This window comes from Pholis gunnellus (genome assembly GCF_910591455.1).
Source record: "Pholis gunnellus genome assembly, chromosome: 21".
NCBI classification, from domain to species: Eukaryota; Metazoa; Chordata; class Actinopteri; order Perciformes; family Pholidae; genus Pholis; species Pholis gunnellus.
Window position 1 is genome coordinate 3,742,621 of NC_136548.1, and position 23,997 is coordinate 3,766,617.

General features: G+C 42.4%; 1 protein-coding gene across 1 annotated transcript in view; it reads left to right on the forward strand.

Annotated features, from left to right (window-relative positions):
• Nucleotides 1-21,667, forward strand: part of ca10a (carbonic anhydrase Xa) — a gene marked incomplete at both ends in the record, with an annotated part of 182,842 nt that extends 161,175 nt beyond the window's left edge. The window contains 5 exons of the mRNA XM_079182823.1: nucleotides 9,060-9,155; nucleotides 16,201-16,273; nucleotides 19,066-19,220; nucleotides 19,479-19,653; nucleotides 21,645-21,667. Of these exons, the coding sequence (XP_079038949.1) occupies nucleotides 9,060-9,155; nucleotides 16,201-16,273; nucleotides 19,066-19,220; nucleotides 19,479-19,653; nucleotides 21,645-21,667 (522 nt within the window). The remainder of the gene's footprint in view (nucleotides 1-9,059; nucleotides 9,156-16,200; nucleotides 16,274-19,065; nucleotides 19,221-19,478; nucleotides 19,654-21,644) is intronic.
• Between the last annotated feature and the right edge of the window lie 2,330 nt (nucleotides 21,668-23,997).

Here is a 23,997-nt window from a genome sequence, read left to right on the forward strand (position 1 = left end):
GTTCTTTGTCACCGCCACGGCACCTTACTTCGTCCTTTACTCCCTTCATAATTACTACGGTCACTAGAGGCAGCCCAGTAGCCCCTTTGAGTTGAGAGAGAGAGAGACTAATGTGGCTGGCTGGCTGCCACATTACAAAACATCCCAGTACCTCGGGGTTAATTTATGCTCTCTTTCTCTCTCTCTGTGTGTGTGTGTGTGTGTGTGTGTGTGTGTGTGTGTGTGTGTGTGTGTGTGTGTGTGTGTGTGTGTGTGTGTGTGTGTGTGTGTGTGCGCTAGCTCCCCTGGAGCTTCTTCCCAGTCTAATCTGAAAATGAAACACCTTGGTCTTTTAATAAGTGCTAAAATATTCCAAATAGTATTCCTTCACTAAGTAGTTTTTATACACTCAGCCATCCAATCATCCTCTGATAGAAAACAAATGCTCTGAGCTCGAGTAACTGCCTTTCAAAAAGCACTCTTTCATTTATACTGTCCGATTTGACCCGTACAAAAAGCTGATAAACTTCTAATATTTTTCTTTGCTGTACTACCACCACAAGTGTTTCCCTCCTTCCAGGCAGCGACCGCTTTGTGTTCATTTCAGTCCGCTGTCCAGACCTGAAGCCGAGGTGATCCATCACTGGGAAGAATTCATCTCTTTTATTTTTGGTCAAAGTTATGTGACCAAAGCGTCACAACGCGACTATACTGGAAATACTTGTTGGTGCATTGAACACTCTGACATTGGAGTGAGCAGACTTAAAAATTTGCTTTAATTTAATTTAACAACACACTTAATTCATTTCAGCAGTTTCCATCTTTGTTTTAGTTTTTTACTAGTTGATTCATCTATTTATTACTGTTTATTTGTATTGGGAAAAGTATAGCACAAACCAATGCCACATTCATTTGTAGGCTACGTTAATTTGCAATGGCCATCCCTAAATGGGAATGTAGCGCATTTGTGCTAGTTAACTGGTTGCAACATTCAACATTTCGCATAGGGTCTTTGTAGATACAAACAATAGTAGTTTAGCTCAGATTTTTTTTTTCTTTACAAAAAAATTCCAATCAGCCAAACAGCATCATATCCATCATATCGGTATGGGACTGTCTGATTTTTAACAGTACTGTGAACCTCTTTTAGAACCACCACTGGCTAACATGTAGTTTAAGAAAAACTAAGAGGCATTCAAATTATAAGTTAAAGTTGGGGAAAAACATCCCTAAACCCATTCAAAAACTCCATCAACTTTGAGACGAGGGAACCAGGACTGCAAAAGAAATGTTGACTCATTTCCGGGGTTTTAGGACTTATTCATACACCACTGTATTTCTGTCTTTCAACAACAGTAGACCCCGATTGAGAAAAGAAAAAAAAAGCAATTATAAAACTGCCATACCATTGTAGACTTTCTATTCTCTCATTTTCATTCACTTTCCACCAACGTCCCCTCAAACTATGCAGTCCGGGAAATGATTGAAAAGCAAACACCGCTGAGCAGCTGTTCCCTTAATGACCTTTTATTTACCCATTATCACCCATTATCCGGATCATCTGATGAAACAACATGATGATGGACAAAGCAAATGGGATTACACCCAATAAATTGAACGGTTAGCCCCTGCAAACTGAAGGAGATGCCACTCGCTGCTAAAGAGAGGATCCGGCTATATTTAATACAAATCATGTTAAGTGTTTGAGAGGGATTCGCCATAGGCAGCTGTTCCAAACATTTTAAACCCCCATCAATCAGACCAATCACCTCGTCCTCTTTGAAACACAGTCACACACATGGAAAATCACATTGAGCTAATATCACTGCGGCAGATTATCAGTCACGGAGCTCCCCCCCCCCCCCCCCCCCCTCCCCAATTATCATTAATTACTATTCACGTCACGTTTCGCCCGCATCTGTACCGTGGCGGTCCTAATTGTGCTGTTTCTTAAATTGCATCAGAACATGAATGACGGAAGCCAACTAAATTTGGGATTATGTTCAATTGCCAGTGAGTATAAACACAGATGATGGAGGGTTTCTAGTGCTCTGGCAGTGTTCTGTCGTGCCAAGGCTCAAATAAAAAAAGACTGTGATCGGTGCGGGTGGTAGCAGGCCTCGTCCGTTTGTTCGTTTTATGGATCCACGCTCCAGTTAATCTGAAGGAGGAGGTGACGGATGGATGGACGGTGAGATGGAGAGCGTCATTTCCAGCCCAGCACTTTTAAGCCCCCCCCCCTCTCGCCGTTAGCCGAGCAGCCTCTCTTCTCGCTATCGACTTGCTGTCTTCATATTTCCCTAACCCTGGGGCCAGGCCAGCCGTCATGCCATAAAGAGGCTGTCATGACCGCCCCCTCAGACACACACACACACTCCAGAAAGCACCGACCACCCAAGCAAAAGTGACCCTTTCATACTCAATTCAGCGTTGTCTCAAACCCCTTCCGCTCAGTGTGGCTTCAGTGCAGGTTTCATTGCAGGATTAGCTGACTGAAATCCCTGATGCCTGAAAAGTGGTGGCACTGCCCACTGGAGCTGCCATCACAGTGAAAAGCCATTAGTGTTGCTTTCAATGGGAAGTTTTGGTGTGGTGACATTGGTCTTTCTTATTTTGGATGCTTTTCCACTGAAGCAAACATGAACATATTTGACACATAGAACCCCTTTGATACCAACAAAATGGCCCGATGACCATCAACATAGCTGATTAACCTTTAAGACGACAGTCCGTTTTTATGTCATTCTGTAGCTTCACAGTGGTGTTCCTTATGTATTCAAATACAAACGTTCAAATTTTGGTCAAAATTGTATTTTCCAAAGCCTTTCTGAAAAGGTCAGTGTATTACCTACAGTTGCTCAGACTTCAAAAAACTCAGTAACACAAGCAAACTAACCGATGGAGGCAGGGAAGACCAGCAGCCCCCATGTTCAATGAGATAAAATTCTTCTAAAAGTGTTGGGGCTATGAAGAGAGCGATATTACAGCTTCAATTTGGCAAAGTACTGTAGCACGGTTAGGTGGTGAAAATATTCAAAATGTAGCGTACATTTAAACTGATTTTTTAGATGACTAAATTGACTGAATTTTTCAGCTTCTCACCTCCACAACTGTTTTACCTTGCCGTCAAATAGCTGCTGCCAACAAGGTACTGAAGCTGAATCTTGAAGTATATCAAAGCAACAAGACTCCATTGACAAAAACAGTCATTTTACCTACGACATACGACGGCGCTTCAGTTGTTTTTCAAACGTTGGACAGTTTATGTTAACTCAGCTGGTCACTTTAACCTCATTGGTTAGCTTACTTTGGAAACCTACTTCATGGCTTTTTGATAACAGCTGAGTGGGATTTTCCTTTTGAGAAACGTGGAAAAGAACCCAGTTGGATTCGACCTTTACTTCCACAAGCAACATGTCTGCAATCGGCCGAAGATTGTTGAATAAAGTCATTTTACCAAATAATTTGCAGTCATCTTAATCAAGCTAAACTGTATATCAGTATTATAAAACGACTGAGAGTCTACAGCTATACTCTGTGAGGCTGTACTTTGAGCTAAATGCTAACATTAGCATGCTAACATGCTCAATGACAATGTTAGCATGCTACCAGTTTACCAGTTCATTTTTTTCAATGTTAGTCTTCTTAGTTCAACATGTTGGCATGGCAACATTATGTAATAAGTACTAAGAAAGAGTACAGCTGAGGCTTTATTTTTTAAATTCATGGACAACATTTGTGGTTGTGATTTATATGGTTTCTAGCTTAACTATTGGATATCTATCCAATAGTTAAGCTAGAAACCATAGAATTTAAAATCACAAATGTCCTCATGTCCTCATTTGATAAGCAGATTCAATACTGGATTCTGATTAGATGAAGTGCTTTTGAACCAGGCAGCAACCTCCGGTTCTGAAAAGTGTAGCCAATGCGGAAGTGTCTTGAACTTCTTTTCTCTCTAATGGCCATCAGGGGGCGACTCCTTGCATGATTGTATAGAAGTCAATGAGAAAATGACTAATTCTCTCTTGATTTATTGCCTCAGTAAACATTGTAAACATGAGTTATGGTCTCAATCTCTAGTTTCAAGTCTTCTTCAATACAGCATGATGTTCATTTAGTAAATGATGGTCCATTTAGAGTCAAATAGACCATAGCTACCACTTTTTTTAGCTAAGTAGCTACCACTACCAAAGCCATATACGGCGTCTCTACAGTAGGTCACTCCAGTCCAAATATTGTTACCTTCGTTCATCGGTTGCAAAAATGCTAAGATGGCGATGGCTAATAATAGAATCTGTAATAATATAATATAATAATGTCTACGTCTGCCGTCATCACAATCTGTACCATAGACACCAGGAACGGAGTGCTATGGCTGAATCTTAAAGGATTGCACCTTTTAGATGGGTGGAGGTGTGACTGTATTCAGTAGTTAGCGTGTGTCTGTGTTTGAACAGAGGGCCACTGTGATAGATGATGTCGCGCTACAGGCTCACAGGCCTGGCCAACATTCAGTACCTCTCCTATCTTGCTCTTTCTTCAAACGTTTCTGTACCTAATTACCACCTCTATTTCCACTCTTGTTTGCTTTGCATCTAGCTCTTTTTTTTCCCCGTCTCCATTTGGCAAACGGTCTCACTTTATTATGGCCCACTCTGGCCTTTTATTGCTCACCAGCAGCAAACTTTGTGCAATTTGTCATTGAGGGGGTGTGGATGAGTTATTTTGGCTGCCTCTGCCGCGCTCACCTAAAAATCTAATCAGATCAACGTAGGGCTCTAATCACTTCCTCCCTCCGCTTGATTGCATTTATAGACGTTCTGTCGCTCTGTGCTCCCCCAATCGAGCTTTTCATAATTACTCTCCTCTTACATTTGTTTATTTATATCCTTCAGTACAGTATGCCTGCCAAGCCCTTTGTCAATGAGTGAGGATGAGAAGTACACGGAGGTGGGGAGAGAAAGCGATAGAGCCTTTGGGAAAGATCTGAACATTTTTACGGCCTATTTGTGCTTGAAACAAGTGCTTTACTGCCTTTATATTCATAGCAGTTTATTGTGTTTATTGCTATTAAAATATAGTACCACAGTCTAAAGGCAATACATTAGAAGCTTTAGGTTGTTGTAGTTGGTAACCAAAATGCGGCTCAGTGGGAGAGCGGGTCGTCCTTCAATCAGAGGATCAGCGGTTCGATCCCCGGCTCTGTTAGTCCGTGTCCTTGGGCAAGACACCTAAACCCAAATTGCTATACATGTATAATTGGGTATTAAGGGTTAAATAGTTCTGATAGGCAGGTGGCACCTTGTTTGCCCCTGCCATCAGTGTATGAATGGATGTGAATGGGTGAATGAACATGTAGTGTAAAAGCACTGTGAGTTCTCGGAAGACTAGAAAGACACTATACAAGTCCATTTATCATATTCACTTAGCAACTGTGAAGTTATCCAGGATTTAGGTTTTCAGTCAGGAACAGAACAAATGTTACCTGAAAAGAAAAAAGTCTACCGCTGTGTGCACACAACTTTCCCCATTATTCTGTTGACACAATTCCTGTCTGGAATCAAACTGAACTGGACAAAACCACCAAAGCAACATAGAGGAAAGCCCTGATTGTCCTTAGTGTTTGACTTTAAAGGTGATGAATGTATTTTTGTGATCATAACCAACACAACAATAAACCATAATTATTTAATTTATTTTCGTGGTAAACCCACAAAATGCACAAATTTGGCCATCATCATTAGGTTGTACTGGTTTCAATGCAGTTTAGAAAAATCCAAACCCTGTGATCGGATGGCCAGCCAATCCAACGGCCACAAGGAGGCACTACGCCATTACTGTCAATCATTCATGCGTTATTATGATTCCCACTGCTCTTCTTGGCAAGACCCACCCTGTGCAGCATTCAAATGCTAGGATTGGCCTCTATTCTCCACGAGGTACTGGTAACCTGATTTGTTGACGTCCAATGCCCAGACCAATGGGTTATCCTGACCCTACCTCGAGGTCAACGCCTAACCTTAACCAATCGTCTCAACCAGCTATGCAGGATGGGTATTGCCAAGAGGAGCAGTGGGATTCATAATAATGTATTGGAATTGGATTTAATTTCATTTTGAATTAATGACATCCTGCATGCAGTATGAGTGGGTTGATTTTCAGCCCAAACACCCACCCTGCGTTAAAAAGGGCAAGTGGATACAGGTGAAAGAGTAATATACCAGGAACATGTGCATTTGGCCAACACACCTTGTCAGATGTCATCCATTGCGTTGCGACCAAAGTTGAGCTTGATTTATTACCTCAGTAAACATTGTAAACATGAGTTTATAGTTTCAATCTCTAGTTTTAAGTCTTCTTCAATACAGCATGATGTTGATTTAGTAAATGATGGTCCATTTAGAGTCAAATAGACCAAAAAGCTGTTGTATGCTTTGGGGCGTGGCTACCTTGTGATTGACAGGTCGCTACCGCTACCAGAGCCGTATACGGCGTCTCTACGTCAGTCTTCCGCATTCCAAATATGGTCACCTCTGTTCACTGGTTGCGAAAAACAGATGGCGATGGCCAAAACGCCGAACTCGAGGCTTCAAAACTAACGGGGGATGTTGCGACGGATGTTGTGACGACTACCTCCACTTCTTATATACATTCTATTGTTCACCCCGGCTGCCAGAATGAAGTGCTCTCACTAAAATTAATAAGGAGGCTGCTTTTTTCATGCAGATCTGAAGTCAGTCTGTAAATAGTACTCCACTAATTTAACACTGCACTCCTATGATATCTTCGGACTCGAGATTTAAAAGCCATGTAGCAGAGCCAGAGATAATGTTTTCATTGTTCCATGCATTCTTCTACCTCTTCAAAACCTGAGGAACCTATATTACCCACAATGCAATTTGTCTGCCGATAGTCATAGCCTCAACACCACTACCAGATCACAGGCAGAGGGACTGACCAACCAGTATAGCCAATACCAATCCCGCCAGTTCTCACTAAAGAAATGTTTAAAATATTTGTATATTTCAGTACCACCCTGGCCTTGAGGTGAAGGCACTGACTATAGGAACCACAACGTCCCAATGCATGTCGCTCCCCATATCCACTTCCCCCCATTTCCCCCCAAGCTTTCAACTTACTTAATAATGAAAGGCATAACATATACACACAAAAAAATAAATGGAGGGATGGATTAATTTGTGCTTGCTTTAAACTTCCTATTCATGGGCTCTTTGTCAAAGAAGGGTTTTAAAACAGTGGGCTCCTCTTTCAGCAGTTTCCTCTTTTACGAGTTGGAAGTCGAACCCACCGCCTGCCCACGTCCAAACATCATTAAAAGGCAGGAATATTGAACAGCTGGAGTGGATGAAGCATCTGCCTCAGTGAACATTAACCTCATGCTGGGAGATGGTTTAGTTGCTTTCTAACCTCAGCCTGTGAGAAAATGCTGGCTTTGTATCAAATGATGACAGAGTCCTCGCCTCTTTATGCCCTTCTTATTATCTCTGTCCGCGTCTACGCCGAGTATAAAAATGTTCTGAACACCACCTCCTTCCATTACATTGAGTGTCTCTGTGAATCCATGGGAGAGATCTGATCCCGAATTGATTTTCCCTTTTAAATCGTCTGACATCATGTAGCAGGGAGGAAAGATTTAGGCGAATGGGAAAAAAATTCTCTGGAAGGACTTTTTTGACTCCCATGTTCCCACTATGTTGTACTCAATGTGGAGATCTGCTTTGTGCCTCACTATCATAATGTTTCAAGGCGCAAACAGTCAGATCTGGCCACGTGCTTCGAACAAATAGCGTTCAGCATTTCACCTTTGCTACTGGGTTCATACGATCTAAGCTATTAACTAAAAGCAGAGCGAGAATATGCATAACTGCTGAAATTTCGATTCAAATATGGCTTTGACGTATATCCTGTGTGTTTCACATCTGTTTCCTGGAGAAAGGGGGGCCAGACAGGCTTGGGGGACCGGGGGGTAGGGATTTCACTTTCGGCGTATCGGATTTGACACACGGCGCATTTTTGATTTTTACTGGCTAACGATTCTGTCAATCAACACCAGCTTACACCCACCGTTTTTTTGAGACTCTTACGAGTCGAACGAGGTGTCATACTCTGAAATTGGCCAATCATAGGCTGAGAAAGCCTCACATAGACACAGGCAGACTGTCAGACGAGGATAGATTCATGGTTTACAGGCTCTGAGAGGATTCAGGCTGTCAAAATGATGCAAAACTGCTGTATTTGGAAAGATTGAACACTGTTAGTGATAAAAACAAGTGAAATATATAGTTATATAGTATATAAAAGTACAATGGAACAGCTGGAACAACTGGTTCCAAAATTACAATTTAGCTTGACCTCGCCTGACCTCTCTGTACTAAAACCTCACTCACTTTTTTTTGCTTCACTTTATCAAAGCCGCATTTATTTTAAAGACTACTGACATGTTGTGCTATGATTTGGGAGAGTTTTTAGGCTAGCCAGGGCCTCATTTCAAGAAATTTTCTTTTTCTTTCAGGCGAACCTGAAACTTTTAAATTTGAGCTGTGTTCCATCTTCATTTATTCTTAACCAGTAACATACACTGATATTTACACATCTGAACAACCCTCACAAGTGTTACCTGTATTATAATTATTCAAATAGACCTTGTAGTTACAGAATTACTGTTTTTTTGGTATGGGTATGCAATTTTCGAGCAGAGGCCTAAAAATAGGGCTAGGTATTAACTGTGCCACTAACCAGGGGCTGTACGGTCCGTGCACGTTATTATTTGTATTAGTTGCTACAGCTACAGTCACAGCTACAGCTCTACTCCCCCACGAAGTAGTCTTCTGGTGGCGGGGAGTACGACACAAAAATGTGAGGCGTTTTCTCGTTTCTGCCACTTTGGATTTAGTCCAATAAACAAAGAATCAAAACGCACACGGAGCTGTACCTTCATCGGGATTGACATGTCCTCATTCTGTTGATAATGTTGGTTTATCTTTTTGAAAGTTATAGACTAAAATGTTTTACACATTGCACTTTTACATTATGTTTTGTCTTTCTCTATGTTCCAGGTTCAACTGATCCACTACAATCATGAGCTGTACACAAATTATACAGAAGCTGCTAAAAGCCCCAATGGATTGGTCATAGTGTCCATATTCATGAAGGTAAGTCTCATACATACATTTAATTAGCTCCTGCCTGCCAGTGTGTAGGCTGTATTCACTCAAAGGCACTCTTTTTCATGACCCAGCAGCTGCTATGGGGATATTTTGTAATGGGTTATAGCTTGAAAATCCAACAGAATACTGATCCTAACATTGGACAGTCATTTTCTAAAGATTGAATTTGAGTCACCAGCTACAATGCCTGTGTAAGGAACATTATATATACAGACCAGGGTCAATTAAAGGTGGCCTAAGTGTTTATTCAAGTGTTTTTCTGTAGCAACACAAATATGGTCGCAAACATGTCGGGCTGTAAAAACGTACAAAACAGCATTCATATTTACACTATTAACCCTTTTAACTCAAGTGATGCATTTTTTGTGTCATATCTTGCAATCTTCTTAAGTCCTAAGTCAGTTAAGCAAGAAGAAATAGTTGTCATACATATCCTGCTAGAATCAACACGACCCTTGTTGTGAGTTTTACAAATCATATTAAGAGAGATCTGGCCTCGTAATCATCACATTCAAACATGTTCTTATGTAGAAAATGTAGGAATTTAAAAGTAAAAAAAATGGCTCGCTCCATGGCAACATCACACTTCAGGTTTACATGACCCGAAGTATGATGGGATGCCTATCGACAAGGATTCACTTTCCTGTGGAGTGAAAATGACCAGAGTATTTGCTGCCATTAAAAAAAGGAAGAAAAGGTCTTTCTGACAGCAAACATTGTCATAACAGCACTGGTATTACTAAAACATTTACAATGGCTCTGTCCCTGCTTTTCCAGTGATGACATGTGAAAAGGTCCAGTGAAGAAGATAAATGGAAATCAGATGTTTTCCTATTTTGACATGTCAAAATGTCTGTCATGAAATTGTGCATGTTTTACAAATCAGTACATTTTATTCAACAATACTCATTCATAGAATGCCAGACTCTGTCTTGCACATAGACCAAGGCACGTCTCATATTCGGACATGGAACGAACTGAGCAAGCTCTTGTGGGTTGTATTACTCAAAAGAGTCCACCAAGTCTTTAGATAACACTTTGTGTGCAAAGTGTTTACTTACATGCACAGATGTACACTTTGACATTACTTTTATAACAGAGCTGACCAAATAGTTATTTTATAAGAAAAAAGGAAGTTTGGTTGCACAGGATTAAAATTGGGAAATAGCATGTGGTTAATGTTATGAGGCGGCCGCGGTTAATTAACTAGCACTTGGGTAACTTTGTGAAAGGATTGCGATTAATGATATACGCTTAATTAACATTGGGAAATGGTCACGGTTAATGTTGTAGTACGTGGTTAAAGTTGTTTCACATAGAACATTGTGAAACAGTTGCGGTTAAAGCTGTAATAGTTGTTAACATTAGGATACAATGTTTGGGTTCAAAAGAATTGTTGTTTAACACATTTTCACTCCCAACTTGTCAAATACCGTTGCTTGGTCAGTGGCCCCTAGCTTCTAACTATGACTCGAGGTGCCCCTCAAGCATCAGTTTGTGGATGGCGCGTCTGGTTCCGCATCTTACTCGTCTTTTCGAAATGAAGTTCCGTCTTCACAGTAAGTTAGGTTTAGGCAACAGAGGTTTAGGAAAAGAGCGTGGTTAACTTGGCAGACTAACGACTCACGTGACTACCGAGTGACGAAAGAGTCACGTGACTTGAGACTCACATGACAGAATATCAACATTCACTTTAAGATTCACATGGGACGAAAGTCCTTTTTGTTCGATCCACCTCCACTGCCTCCTGCCCTTAGATGAATTTCTCGCTCTTACTATGTCAGTTTCTCTGGCCGTCTAATAGGAAAGGCGGATGGGTTTACATTGGAGTTTGTTGAAAGCCCGATGTGTCTCATACAGATGCTAATAAGTGTCTTGTGCCTTGTGTATAATGACGCCAAGGGCTGCTGCCCAAGCATCGCTATTTGCCCTGGGAGTGAGACTAGGCTGTGTTTGTATCTAGTAGCCTCATATTGGTTTAAAAAAGATCTGTCAGGAGCTAAATTGTCCTTGGTGCTCCCAGCCCTCCACTCTCCTGCTCCCGCTGTGTCTTTAGCTGAAATCTTCCAAATCTTCAACTCAAGAACTCACAAACAATTAGTAATCCAATTATCCTGCAGGGAGAAACAATGTGCTCCTTGGCTCTGTGTCAGCGGAGGTACTCTCCCGTCTCTTTGTTGTGAGGTCGCCATCTTTAATGAGAGGCTCAGAGATCAGAGAGGCAGCCGACGTCCTCGGCACTCTGAGTACTAAGGCTGAAAAGTTCAGCTGCTAACTGCTAATTAGCTCCCCAATGTCAATGGGACCATCATTTAGTCTTGAAGAGACGGAAGAAACGCTGACCTAGGTCAACCCTTCATGACTCCACCCTCCAACCAGCAGCAGAGTGTATCCGAGGACGTGTGACAGAGAAGCTAAGCTTTGGAAGTGGAGTGCTGCAGGTGTGCTCGGGGTACACGACAGCCGGAGCAAATGGCTCCAAAACCGCAGCTCTGTTAAGCTTAGCTGCCAAAGGAAAATAATATATTGTGATGATACTAAAGAGAAAAATGAGTGCATCTTAAATGTGCCACACATAATATGAACACAATATAATAGTGAAGTCAGGAGAATTTTTCCATGACCATGGTTTCGGAAATGAAAGTGTCCTGTTTTCTGACAGTTGGAGCACGGTAAAGGCTTGAAGAGACATTAAACTCATCCAGTTGAATCATTAGTATAACATATTAGAAATGGTGTGAGAAGATATCCAGTTGTTTAACACAATCCAAAAAGGTACAAGCCTTTGTAAAAATGTTATCAAGAGATTTCTATTCCAACTCCCAACATCGGTGTTCTAACATCTAATCACTGAGCTTTCTTCTGTTGCCAGTGCTGCTGGTGCACGCTAAAGCTAAATATTAGCAGATAATACCAGGCGGCTCTGCCGAGTGAAGCCAATAAGGAAGAAGTCCGATTGTATGAAAATCTATGAGAAAATGACTCTACTTCTCTCTTGATTTATTACCTTAGTAAACATTGTTAACATGAGTTTGTGGTCTCAATCTCTAGTTTCAATACAGCATGATGTTCATTTAGTAAATTATGGTCCATTTAGAGTCAAATAGACCATAAAGTGGAGTATGCTTTCGGGCGGGCTTTGTTCCCAACTACAATAACAAAGTTCTGACTTTGCTTCAGCTCTGATTCAAGCCTCTGGCTGGCTTCTTCTCTGTAGCTTAAGATGCTAAGGGTTATTGGTACCAATGCACTTCTAGCCATACCAAAAGACACATGATTTCTCAGAAGCAAAGTAGAAATAATTAAAGCTAATGTGCAAACATACAGTATATAGAGACTCCAGTGTTCTATGTCAGGAATAATGAGGTTATCCTTAAAAGTAAACTTTCAAATTGGAATTTAAAGGGGTACAAAATATGGAAAGAATGTGCAGCATCTTATACTTTGCAACCAGAAGCATTTCTACCCATAATTAATTCTGTTTTCAGGGTTGTCTTTTCCTGAAGATTTCTTTTGCTGATAGCCTCAACGCACATAAACACATGATTCACAGGGAAAATGTAATGGGTAAACATAGGTTTATTTTATGGCCACCAGTTTTGATTATTACAACTTTGTAACAGAAAAATCTTTTTTTTTCAGTTTGGCATGGAGGGTTGCCCTAAATACTTTGTTGCTTTGGGGAAGAAGCTATTTAGTCATGCATCACCTGTAGTGAATTGAAAATGTTTTCTTAAAGTTATATATTGTTAGCGGTGCACATAACAGAATTTTAAGCTCAGGGATTGGATAATTTGTAGCGAAATGCACCTCAGGAGAAAATTAACAAAACCTTTAATTCCAGACCCAGAGGTACCCACAATAGATGCCACTTTCTGTTTTGAAAATGTTTTGGCGTTGTACGTTTCTACAAACCAGGGGATATGTTGAATGTGGGTGTTTCTGAACCAAAAATTGTTTCATACATTTCATATCAGTCTAGTGTCACGCTTACAGCAACACAGAAGGCCACTTGGTTAACATTGGGAAATGATTGGTGAGATTTAGGGAACAAAACTACTTGTTTGAGGTTAAAAATATATATCATGGTTACATAACAACTTGACATAACGTAAGTTAACAATGTAATAAATTGCTCTTCCCAAATGCAAACAAATCCAAATAAAAAATAAAAAAATATTTGAAGAAACGTACAATGACAACTTCTTGGCGACTGGGCTGCTCTCAAAGCTGACTAATTCCCCACATCTTTTTTTAGAGTATAAGCTTGTTTTTCCGAGGCCTTGTCAGTTTTCCGATCCTATTGCTGTGAGTCAGAATGCCAGCAAGGGCCCCCATTCTAGATGTGGAGTCGTGAGGCACCATTAAGAGCAGCAGTGGGTGATATCAGCTACGCGGGGGCCACAGTGGAACACAGACACACAATAGAGAGACACGGCGGGATGGGCTTTGCAGTGAAAGCAAGGCCATTTCACTCACTCATTCACTCATTTGATCATCGATTGACATAATGGCAAGAAATCTGTGAATCTTCAAGATGTTTCTCGTGGTCATCTTGTGTCTTGTTCACATTATGGTGCTACGTCTGTTCTTTTCTCACACCATTAATGAAATAGAAGAAACTGATTGACTGAATCCCCTCAGGTGGTTTTCGAAGAAAATGATGGAAATTAGAAAGACAGAAAGTAAGGAAACTAGTGAGCAGCATGAGTGACTGGTAAAGGCAAAATGCCTGCCTGAAGAGCACAGGGAACAGGTCAAAGAATAAGTAATTTCAGTTGCAGTGCGGGGAGGAGCGAGACGAGCACATCTCTTTTTAATCACTTCGCCCAAAGACATCTTGACAATTAGAGTTGTGAAGTCCACCGAGCATGAGTGAGGGAAAGATGGAGTGGAGAGGAAGGCAGAGAGGAGTCAAAAGAAGGGCGCGGGGATGGACATGAAGTGTGAGGTGCTTCCTTTAGCTATTAGCAACCATGTCTCGGAATTGGGAGAGAGAGGTACTGAACAATGGAGTCGGTCAAGAAGTGTAAGAGTGGAGTTAGGAATTTCTCTACAGCTTTTTGGGGTCAGATAATGGGCTGCAGTTTCAGTAGATTTTCACTCAAGTCCCTGTGGTCTATGAAAGAGATCACAGAATCGTCAAGGTGGTGAGGTTTGACAAGAAATGTTCAGGACCAACATCCAGGGTTGTGTCTAGATGGTATCCCGGGATTTGCGAAAACTTGCAAAAGGGCTCGCCAGAATCGCTGCCCGATGACAAAATCAAGGGTTTCCATTTAGCCCGACGACCTATCCTAACCATACCCATGCAAGGTAATGCCTAACCTCAATTATCTCACAACTGTTCCCCATATCGAGGGTTACCATCTAACCCGACGACCTGTACTAACTTTGACCATTCAAGGTTCCTGCCAATGCAGGAAGTAGTTTGTCCTTTATGATGCGAGGTGGACAGTAAGGGTGTCAGACTGTTGGATTGGCCGGTACCAGAAAGTCAAAGTGAGTCTGACTTTCATGCAGGACAACTGAGTTTGTGTCCCAACCTTCCCCACTGTTATCACCATTAGTTACCACGATCTTTCCATAACCTTGACCATCAGCGTATGAATGGGTGAATGATGACAAGTAGTTTGAAAGCGCTTTGAGTGGTCGGAAAGACTACAAAAGCGCTATACAAGTACAGTCCATTTACCATTTACGTACAGATATTGTAGAAAGCAAGAATTTCACAAATCCAACTTTATTTTGTGATTTAATACAGTGATTTGCATTTTAGTAGACTTACTATAATCTTCTGGGTAAAAGCAGCCTGCAAAGTGATTTCTATCGTCAATGACGGTCGATGTTTTTGATGTTTCATTAGCAGCATGTGTTTCCAAGGCAACTAATGGAAAATCCACACAATAAACAGCTCCCAACCAATTAAACCATAGATCAGCTGGTGCGCTATTCTGCCGTTAGGCTCCTTCCATTGTCACTTCCCCCTTTTCACCAATTATCTGCGCACTTACGGTGCTGGCTCCAACAGCTTTACTGTCCTAATACCCTGCGCCGCTGTTCGAAAAGAAATGTCATCTTAATGCTTACCTGCTGTTCTTTTCAAGCGACCATTGTTGGGGAAACTGTAAAATGTTAGTACAACTGGTAAAAAGTAACTGCAGAAAAGCCATTTGTACATCGTTGAGCCAGATAGGGGGTTCCAAGAGTCACTGTCTAATGTAAATTTAGTTTAGCTATTCATTCTAAGAGAACTGAGAGAAATGTACCACTCCCTTGGTATATGTTTTTGCCACCGAATATAATCCAGGTTGCATCTCCATTTCCTTAAAATGTGTATTTCAAAAGATGTATTCTTGCCTTAAAATGTAGGAACAGGGAGGAATAGGAAACAGCTGGAATACAATGGCAATATGACAACATCGATAATCTGGTAGAAAGAAAAGTAGCTGGACTGGGGACAAGAAAGTTAAAGAAAAGCTCAGCTGTGTGTTCAGGAGAAACTCCAAGACTCAAGCTGTGGAGCCAAATCTATGATTAAAAACCTTTGTCTGGCAGTAGGAAAGACGCAAACTATAGCTGAGGGAAGTGAACATGTTGCAGGGTCACTGGCAATGATCTTGTCACATTCAACTCTGATAGACTGAAACTTGTTTCCAAGTTAGGACAAGAATACCGTGAATATGCTAATTATAAGAAAATTGATTCTTTTTTTGTCACGGAAGCAGTGTGTGTCTGTGAGCTGATCTTAATGGTTTCTTGAAAACAGTGGGAGCCTTTGTTTTCCAGAAGGCAAAGCAGCAGTGCAAGAGACTGTAGGCGCGTCTGGCTGTGCAAAATACATCAGTGGGTTCAGACATTTCATAGGCATCAAAGGTGATGGATTAAAAATGCACTTGCTTAAACTACTGAACTGGGTAGATTACATTTAGTTTCATTTTAGATGAGCTCTCAATTCATGATATGATCAGACCTTTTTTTCTTTTTATTTAACCTCACCTGTTTTCTTTTTTTCTGTCTTTTAATCCAGATTGCTGAGACATCAAACTCATTCCTGAATCGAATGCTGAACAGAGACACCATCACAAGAATAACATACAAAAGTAAGTGTCCATGTGAAGCAATTAACATCTGTACTAATTCACCTTGTCAATTCCCTCAGACTTGTCCTCTTTACTGTTGCTGGACCGTGTTCGCATGACATGGCCAAGTGTATGGAGATAACGCAGATAGATTTCCCACTTGAAATTCTTAGAAATGTTTAAAACAATTGCTATTTTATATTCAGACAGAGGTAGACAAAAGAAGCTTCCCATTTCTACACTAGGACTGTCCGTTTTGTCAGCTAACTAATTGCGCTAACCTTAGCTTTGCAAGTCATTTGGAAAATGTGTTCATGTTAATGTTTCAAGCCAGCTCACTTAAAAAAACCACAACCCAGCAAATGGGTCTTAAACATCCATTTGACGGCTGCATAAATGAAATGAAGCAAAGAGTCTTAAAAGACTTTTTAGGTTGAAGACTGGCCGATGTTGTTTGCTAGCTAGCTGAAATAATGAGTTTGAATGAGGGTTTTTAGTGTAAACTTCCCCATATCCAATAAAGTAGGACAGATTCGCCTTAGTAGTATCCAGGACAGGCTCCCATATTGTGAGGAAATACTACACAGTGGATGTAATTGTGAACAGGGTTTTTTTTGTTTTAGCTCAACATGTAACCCAACCCATTAGGACACAACTGTACTTGGAAGTAACCCTTGATTTTCTCACTACTGTAGATATTAAGCTAGTTAGACGGACATGCTAATGTCTGTATCTTACGTTCGAGCAGACCAACATGTATCTTTTGTATCTTTATTTATATGTATCTCTCTTACAACAGCTAACTAGGTCACCCATTATGGTTGCTAAGCTATGATTGGACAATAGCTGTTGGGGGGGTTGAGGGGTTCAAAGTGCTAATTGAATGAAGCAGGGCTGGGGATGGTGAGATGGCTGCATGGGAACTCTTGATAGCTGGAGGAGGCTGTTGGCAAGGCAGCGGTCGACAATTGCTCTCCAGAGGTTCCCATGCAGAGATGGCCCCGGGGCTAGCCTGAATAAAAGAGACAAATGATTGGATTAATGGAGACTGAATAGTGAGTGGTTGGATAAACACACTGACCCCTTGTGGCTGGGCGGAGTCTCCAAGGTGCCGAGCAGAGCAGGGGGCTACGGGCGAGGGGAAGGCGGGGGGGGGCCTTCCTCAGGGTCTGGCTGGAGGAGCCAGGGAGGAGCATGGATTCTGACAGCTGTCAAAACCCCCTCAGATACACCGTCTCACACATGCTGACTCACACACATGCACACACCGCCCTCTCATGCTTATGAAGCCTTAGGCATATCCCTCAGCCAGTGCTGCTGCCAAATTTATTTATTTATTTATTATCACATATGTACAAAAAGGCTAACACAAAGGCACATGTACACCATTCAAAGAGAATTATTTATTTCAACCACATGATCAAACATCAGCAACAGAGCTCCTCTTTCTCAAATACAGCCTATCAAGCTTATTTTTTTTTATTTTGATGAATACTGTTTACAAGGGGCAGTATTTAACAGTGATGCAAAGCACAGCAGAATAAGCATTAAAGCCGCAGTGGTCCACCACAGTGACCTCATTATAATAGACAGTCCATTTGTCAACAGAGGCCCAACAGATGACAAGTTATTGAGAGCGTGTTACTGGAGTGTGAAGAGGGAGAGTTGCAGTCTGTCTAATTAGCGTCCTGACAGTGGAGACAGTTTGGATAAAAGAGGTTTTGTGCTGCAACACCAACAGCCTGTCATTCACGGAACACTAAATGATAGGTGAAATAAGAAGTGAGGAAAAAAAACAGTTATGAAAGATGAGCTCATTGCTTGATGAGTAGTGGAGGGGTTTAGAGCCCGAAGAACACGCTCATACGTATATTTACGGGAAAATGTACAAAAGAATATACTATACACGTAGTAAAAATACAAAGAAAATGTTAACCACTTAAAGCTTAAATTTGCATTTAATTAACAACGTATCAAATGACAAAAGTAAAATCAATGTGACAAAGGGGGGTTTGCTTGTTGTCCAGAGTCCTGAATCTGCAGCTCCCCTCGGCTTTACGGCACATGTGAGTGTCTGCTCATTGATTTTCTGTCCAGCCCATGACTGTGGAGACCAAAACAGAGCTTAAAAGAGACTATTGGTCAGAAACTGCTAATCTTCTAAATGCTGGATGTATTCACCAACAAGTTTGCCATATCAATTGGGGGGCTCTCGGGTCCAAGAGGTCTAAACGTCCTGCATTCAATTGTACTAACTTTGACCATTCAAGGTTCCTGCCAATGCAGGAAGTAGTTTGTCCTTTATGATGCGAGGTGGACAGTAAGGGTGTCAGAATGTTGGATTGGCCAGTACCAGAAAGTCAAAGTGAGTCATCATACATTCAATTGTATTTATATTTTACAATCAAAGCAATAAATTCACCAGCTCTTGCTGCATTTACCTGGAAAGCTGAGTTATCTTGCTCGCAGAGCTGTGCAGGCATGTGCCTATATGTACCAGGATGCATTGCCAGAAGCATCTGTCCAATATCACTTCAATGCATACCACTCTACGCCCACACCAAGCAGCAACCTCCAGGTCTAAAAAAAAAATGAAGCCATCGTGGAAGTGCCTCATGCAGTTTTCTTAAATGGCAACCTGAGGCTGGATCCAAAAGAGAGCCAGATCATTAATCTGATAACAAAAACACTTTGTTCTTTTCCATTTTTTGTCGTTGTTTTTGTGCAACTTACGTTGGTACAAAATTAAGCTACAATACGTCCTCTGATGAAAAGGCCCCTCTTGTTTGTGTTTTCTGCCCTTCTTTCTGCAGACGACGCGTATCTACTGACCAACCTGAACATAGAGGAGATTTACCCGGAGACAAGTAGTTTTATCACATACGAGGGATCAATGACCATCCCTCCGTGCTTTGAGACCGCCACATGGATCCTGATGAACAAGCCGGTGTACCTCACACGCATGCAGGTTAGCCTCAGCCGCAACACAACGCACAGAATTCACCAGGGACCGTCTGTCTCAGCCCAGAATTCTCTCTCTGTGAAACATGTCACCCCAGCACTGAGGCTTTTACTCCAACACTCTTCTTTGTCTAATCCTCCATAGAGTCCCACCCTGGAAAACAATGCAGTGAATCAAAATGCCTGCTTCACATCTCCATGTTGCTTTGGCAAACTTCTAACAGGCTTCTTTTCTCTCTCTCCCTATCTCTTGCCTTCATCTCAGATGCACTCCTTGCGGCTGCTGAGCCAGAACCAGCCGTCTCAGATCTTCCTGAGCATGAGCGACAACGTCCGCCCGGTCCAGCCGCTGAACAACCGCTGCATCCGCACCAATATCAACTTCAGCGTGCAGGGCAAAGACTGCCCTAACAACAGGGCTCAGAAGCTCCAATACCGAGGTAGAAACGATACCTTGATTCACCCCGTTGCCATGTCATCGCCCCCTCCCCATCTCTTGACATTCATGTTGTCATACATTTGATAGTACATGTAACGTATCCTCATACAACGGTTCGTATGATATGTAATGAAAAGTTACTCCTCATTTTTCGTGTGTTTTTCCACGAAAGCCAGCACTAGATTCAATTTCCGCTTGTTCCATGCATACAGCCTTTTCAAAATAAACTTCCGTCCTCACGGGAAACAACTCAGTTAGGTTGAGGCAACACAACTACTTTATCCAAAGATCGTCGTTTGGGTTAAAATCCCTATGGACGTGCCATTACGGAAGTGCGCAAGTAACGTCACAACTAAATCGACATAGATTTAACAAAGAGCGACTGAAAGATCGCTGTTTGTTGGACCCATCCACCTCCGCTTCCTCCCGCCCTTTATCGGCTTTTGCAGGGAGGCTGCAAAGAACCCAACAAGACCTTTAGTTAGGGTAGCACTTTACATCGCAACAACAGGGCAATGCTACGGTGTTACCATGGTAATTACAAGGTAATGTCTGGTAATAACAACGTTGTTTTACACTCGTACACTAGTATTACTTGCTAGTGTCAATGTAAAGTTCAACTAAAGACTGCTCCAACGTGATTGGTCAATACTACTCGGACTACAAACAGAAGCCACGATGCTTCCGATAACCCAAATCGTGTCCCGTCGCCTTCAGATTCTGCATACGACTGATTCAACGTCCACATTTGGATTCCAGAAGACTCTTGCTTGACTTACGCCCACTGTTATAACTAATTAAAGTAATATCTAATTTAAGTCCAGAGCTGAGACTCAGCTGGTGGCTGACATCGTGTAGACTTGATGTGCTAAAGAGAAGGAGGGACAGAAAAACAGGCAGCAGAGAGTCAGATGGCCGGACAGTCAGAACACCTGTTTGGCCCCGACTGACAGATCTGGCGGATTCTGGGAGGCTGAAAACTGGCTTGTCACAGCTCACTGCAACCCGGGAGGTGTTGCGGCAGTCTGTCATCTCTCCTCCTCTGTTTCAGCCAATATATATCTGGGCAGCTGCCGCACAGAATGCTGAATATCACCCTCGAAGCGTAAATAGGCTACAGGCGAGAGGTAGCCCGAGTCCCTGCTATTCATTGTGTTACTTACCGACACACACACACCATGATTGCCTTTCTGTCTGCAACTCTCCCTCATTCTCGCCTCTGTTCTGCTCTACTCAACCCCCCCCCCTTCAAAGTATGACATTCTTATTCTGCGCAGTGGTCGTGGGGTAGATGTCAAGAACAAATGCCCTCAACACCAGGGAACCTCAGAGCGAAACCCCAAACCCCACGAAAGCAGACATGCTTATTTATTTGTTCAGAAAGTTAAAGACCTTCAAGATGAAGTGGGGAGATGCTTTTTGTGTGTGTGTGTGTGTGTCTCATTAAAAGGGAAAATACATCTCTTGATTTGTGTAAGGTCAACCTTTGGAGCAGAGGCAACTAGACACACGCCTTCCCTCCCCAGAGAAGTGATCTGAAGGGGAAAGTGGGGACGCTTAGGAGCTAATTCTGTGTGTGTGTGTGTTTACTCTTTCATTTTCAGCTAAGGAAAGGAAATGTGATTCTGATAATACTCCAATAAATCTCTTCTTACCCATAACAGCGAGACACCTTTTTATATTTATATATATATTTATTTATTTATTTTTATCAAATTACAATGTTTACTTCTTGGCACGTGCTCGCTTCGGGAATCATTTTCTGTCAAAACATAATGGCACCCCCCCCCCCCCACCACCACCACCACCCACCCCATCCCGTCACCCCACCAGGCGACACATTCACTCGAGTGCCACTCCTTTTGAATTGTATGTATTTTCCCTAAAGATGAAATATGGTGTGGGGGGGGGGGGGGGAATGCTAGAGAATAGCTGAACTGTGCTGCATATATAAATCAGTATTCTCACTCCTGTCCTTCTCCTCTCTTCCAGTGAACGAGTGGTTGCTAAAGTAGCCTCCCTTGGATGAGCATGGAGACGGTTGTCGGAGAGATGGAGAGAGCGGGACGAGGCAAGGGGGGAGGAGTGGAGGACGAGGACGAGGAGGAGGAGAGAGATGTGAAACGGGGCTAAAGGCTGCATCTCATCCCAGATTACTTCATGGCATTGTATAAACACCGGACATTGTACCAATAAGGAACTTTGTATCGCGAGCGAAGAGACTCTTCTTTTCATACATTGAGAACAGTTTGAACCCCTTCGATCTAGCACACGCTAACAATCCCCCCCCCCCCCCCCCCCCCTCCCTCCCCCACTGTACAACTATATCTATACGGACATTTTGATACCAAAACTTTTTTTGGGAGAAAACCAAAAGAAGACACTTGGAAACAAAGTAAAAATAAATAAATAAATAAAAACACAAAAAACAGGGAAGCATTTATTTGATAGCATCCCAACCAATAGGACGACGTTGGGACTTTAACGCCTTTGTACATAAAAAGTGTTGCTGACAGTGGGAAAAATCCAAGGACTTAAGTCACTGCCCCCCCATCCTTCCGGTCAAGACGAAGTGGTCGACGCGCGGCCCCCACGCGGACATTTCATTACCCACAAGGCATGCTATCAGCAAAAAGCGACGGAGAGGGAACACAGCCTTACTGTACCTTGTCATTTTTCCAAAACCAGTCATGTCACGGGAGACGAGCAAATACTGACGGGCTTTCCCTACGGCCTCAGAACAACCAGTGTCTTGGCCTCGTTTGTACATATTATAATTATCAATACTGCAGAAAAATTAACATGTAAAGAAAAAGTCATGAATTAACATTCAAAAGAAATATATTAAGAGGAATTAACAAAAAAAAAAAAAAAAGAAGTTGAGAATTTTAAAAAGCTTGGCGCACTTTGAATTCCGGAGCGGTTCTCAGTCTGAGCTGATGCCTTTTTCTGTTTTATTGTTTACAATGGTCATACACTGTGTTTGAGTAATGTTATCAGCCCAATAAATGTGTCTGGAAAGTTCACTTTGGCGAAACGCTTCACTATATGAGGATTGTACCTGTACCTGTTTTGTACTGTTCCATATTAAATGTGTCGATCTGTCTGCGCTCCCTCTCAGAGGCATGCTCAATGACACCGCCGTCGCCGTGTTGCACGGAGATTGCAGTTGGGATAACGCGGGTGTCGGGTCTTCTTGACAGAACCTCTAAATGAAATGGCATGGGATCGCTCCGTTACAGTCTGGGCCTTCTCTCCATTGTTTGACCTGATACAGATGAAGCTTATCAGCCGAGCACAGAAAAGCTCCGCCGGGGGTCAACGTGACTTTGTCACAGGCTTTTAAATCAGCGGTCGGCCAAGGAGGGGAGGAACCTGCCGTCCGACGCTGATGAGGCTGCCTCACAATACTGGTCCAATCCGCTGCCGGCTGCCTCACAATGTTGTTTATTACTTCCCAGGGAGCTGGAGAAAAAGATGAAGGCAGGACCCCAGAACTGGTTTGACAGGGTGGTTATCGAAGGGAGGACACGCCTCATGTGAAACAGATTGTGTCGAATATGGACAGATAACCACAGGAACACGTTTCACTTCTGCTGATAGAGCGGCAGCCCCCGAGTGGCGTCCGTACTTTTGCATTCTATATTGTGAGTTTGTTTTTTTTGCTTCAATGTGTGCAACAAAGCCAGCTCTCGACCTCAACCCCATCCCACGTGTTCGGGGTGAACTAGAACACTGGTCTGAGCTGGAGGTGGGTTTAAGTCATAATCCTTGAGATTTCGGCCCAAACATACAACCGAAAGGGCAACTGGTGCAGCCAAACAAAGTGTAGTATAGTTTTGAAAAAGTCAAGTTTTTTTTCTATCATGGCATGGGCGCATGATTTTATCCAGAGCATTGAGCGAGTGCCGTTCCACTAAACGGCAGAGCCCGGAGATGAGAGTTTGCTGCTTTGGTGAGGAGGCAGAGGCCTGCCGCCCGTCACCTGCAGCTCACGAGGGGGGGGGGGGGGGTCCTTCTTGTTCCATTACTCCTCACAATATTTAAAACTAATCCACTCTGTCGCTGTGTCCCACAAGCACAGCTGTGTGCCTCTCTCTCTCTCTCTCTCTCCTGGAAATTTCCTCCTGGATCAATCTTTTCATATGTTTCTCATTCTACATATTATTTTGTCTTTTTGGTTGTCTAAGCTGTCATTTTACTTCATTCCGTGCACACGACATCTATTGCGCGTCCGTCCAGGCAGACGGATCCCTCCTCAGCTGCTCTTCCTGAGGTTTCAGTTAAAGGTGTTTTTGAGGGAGTTTATTCTTATCTGAAACGAGGGTCCAAAGACAGAGGGTGT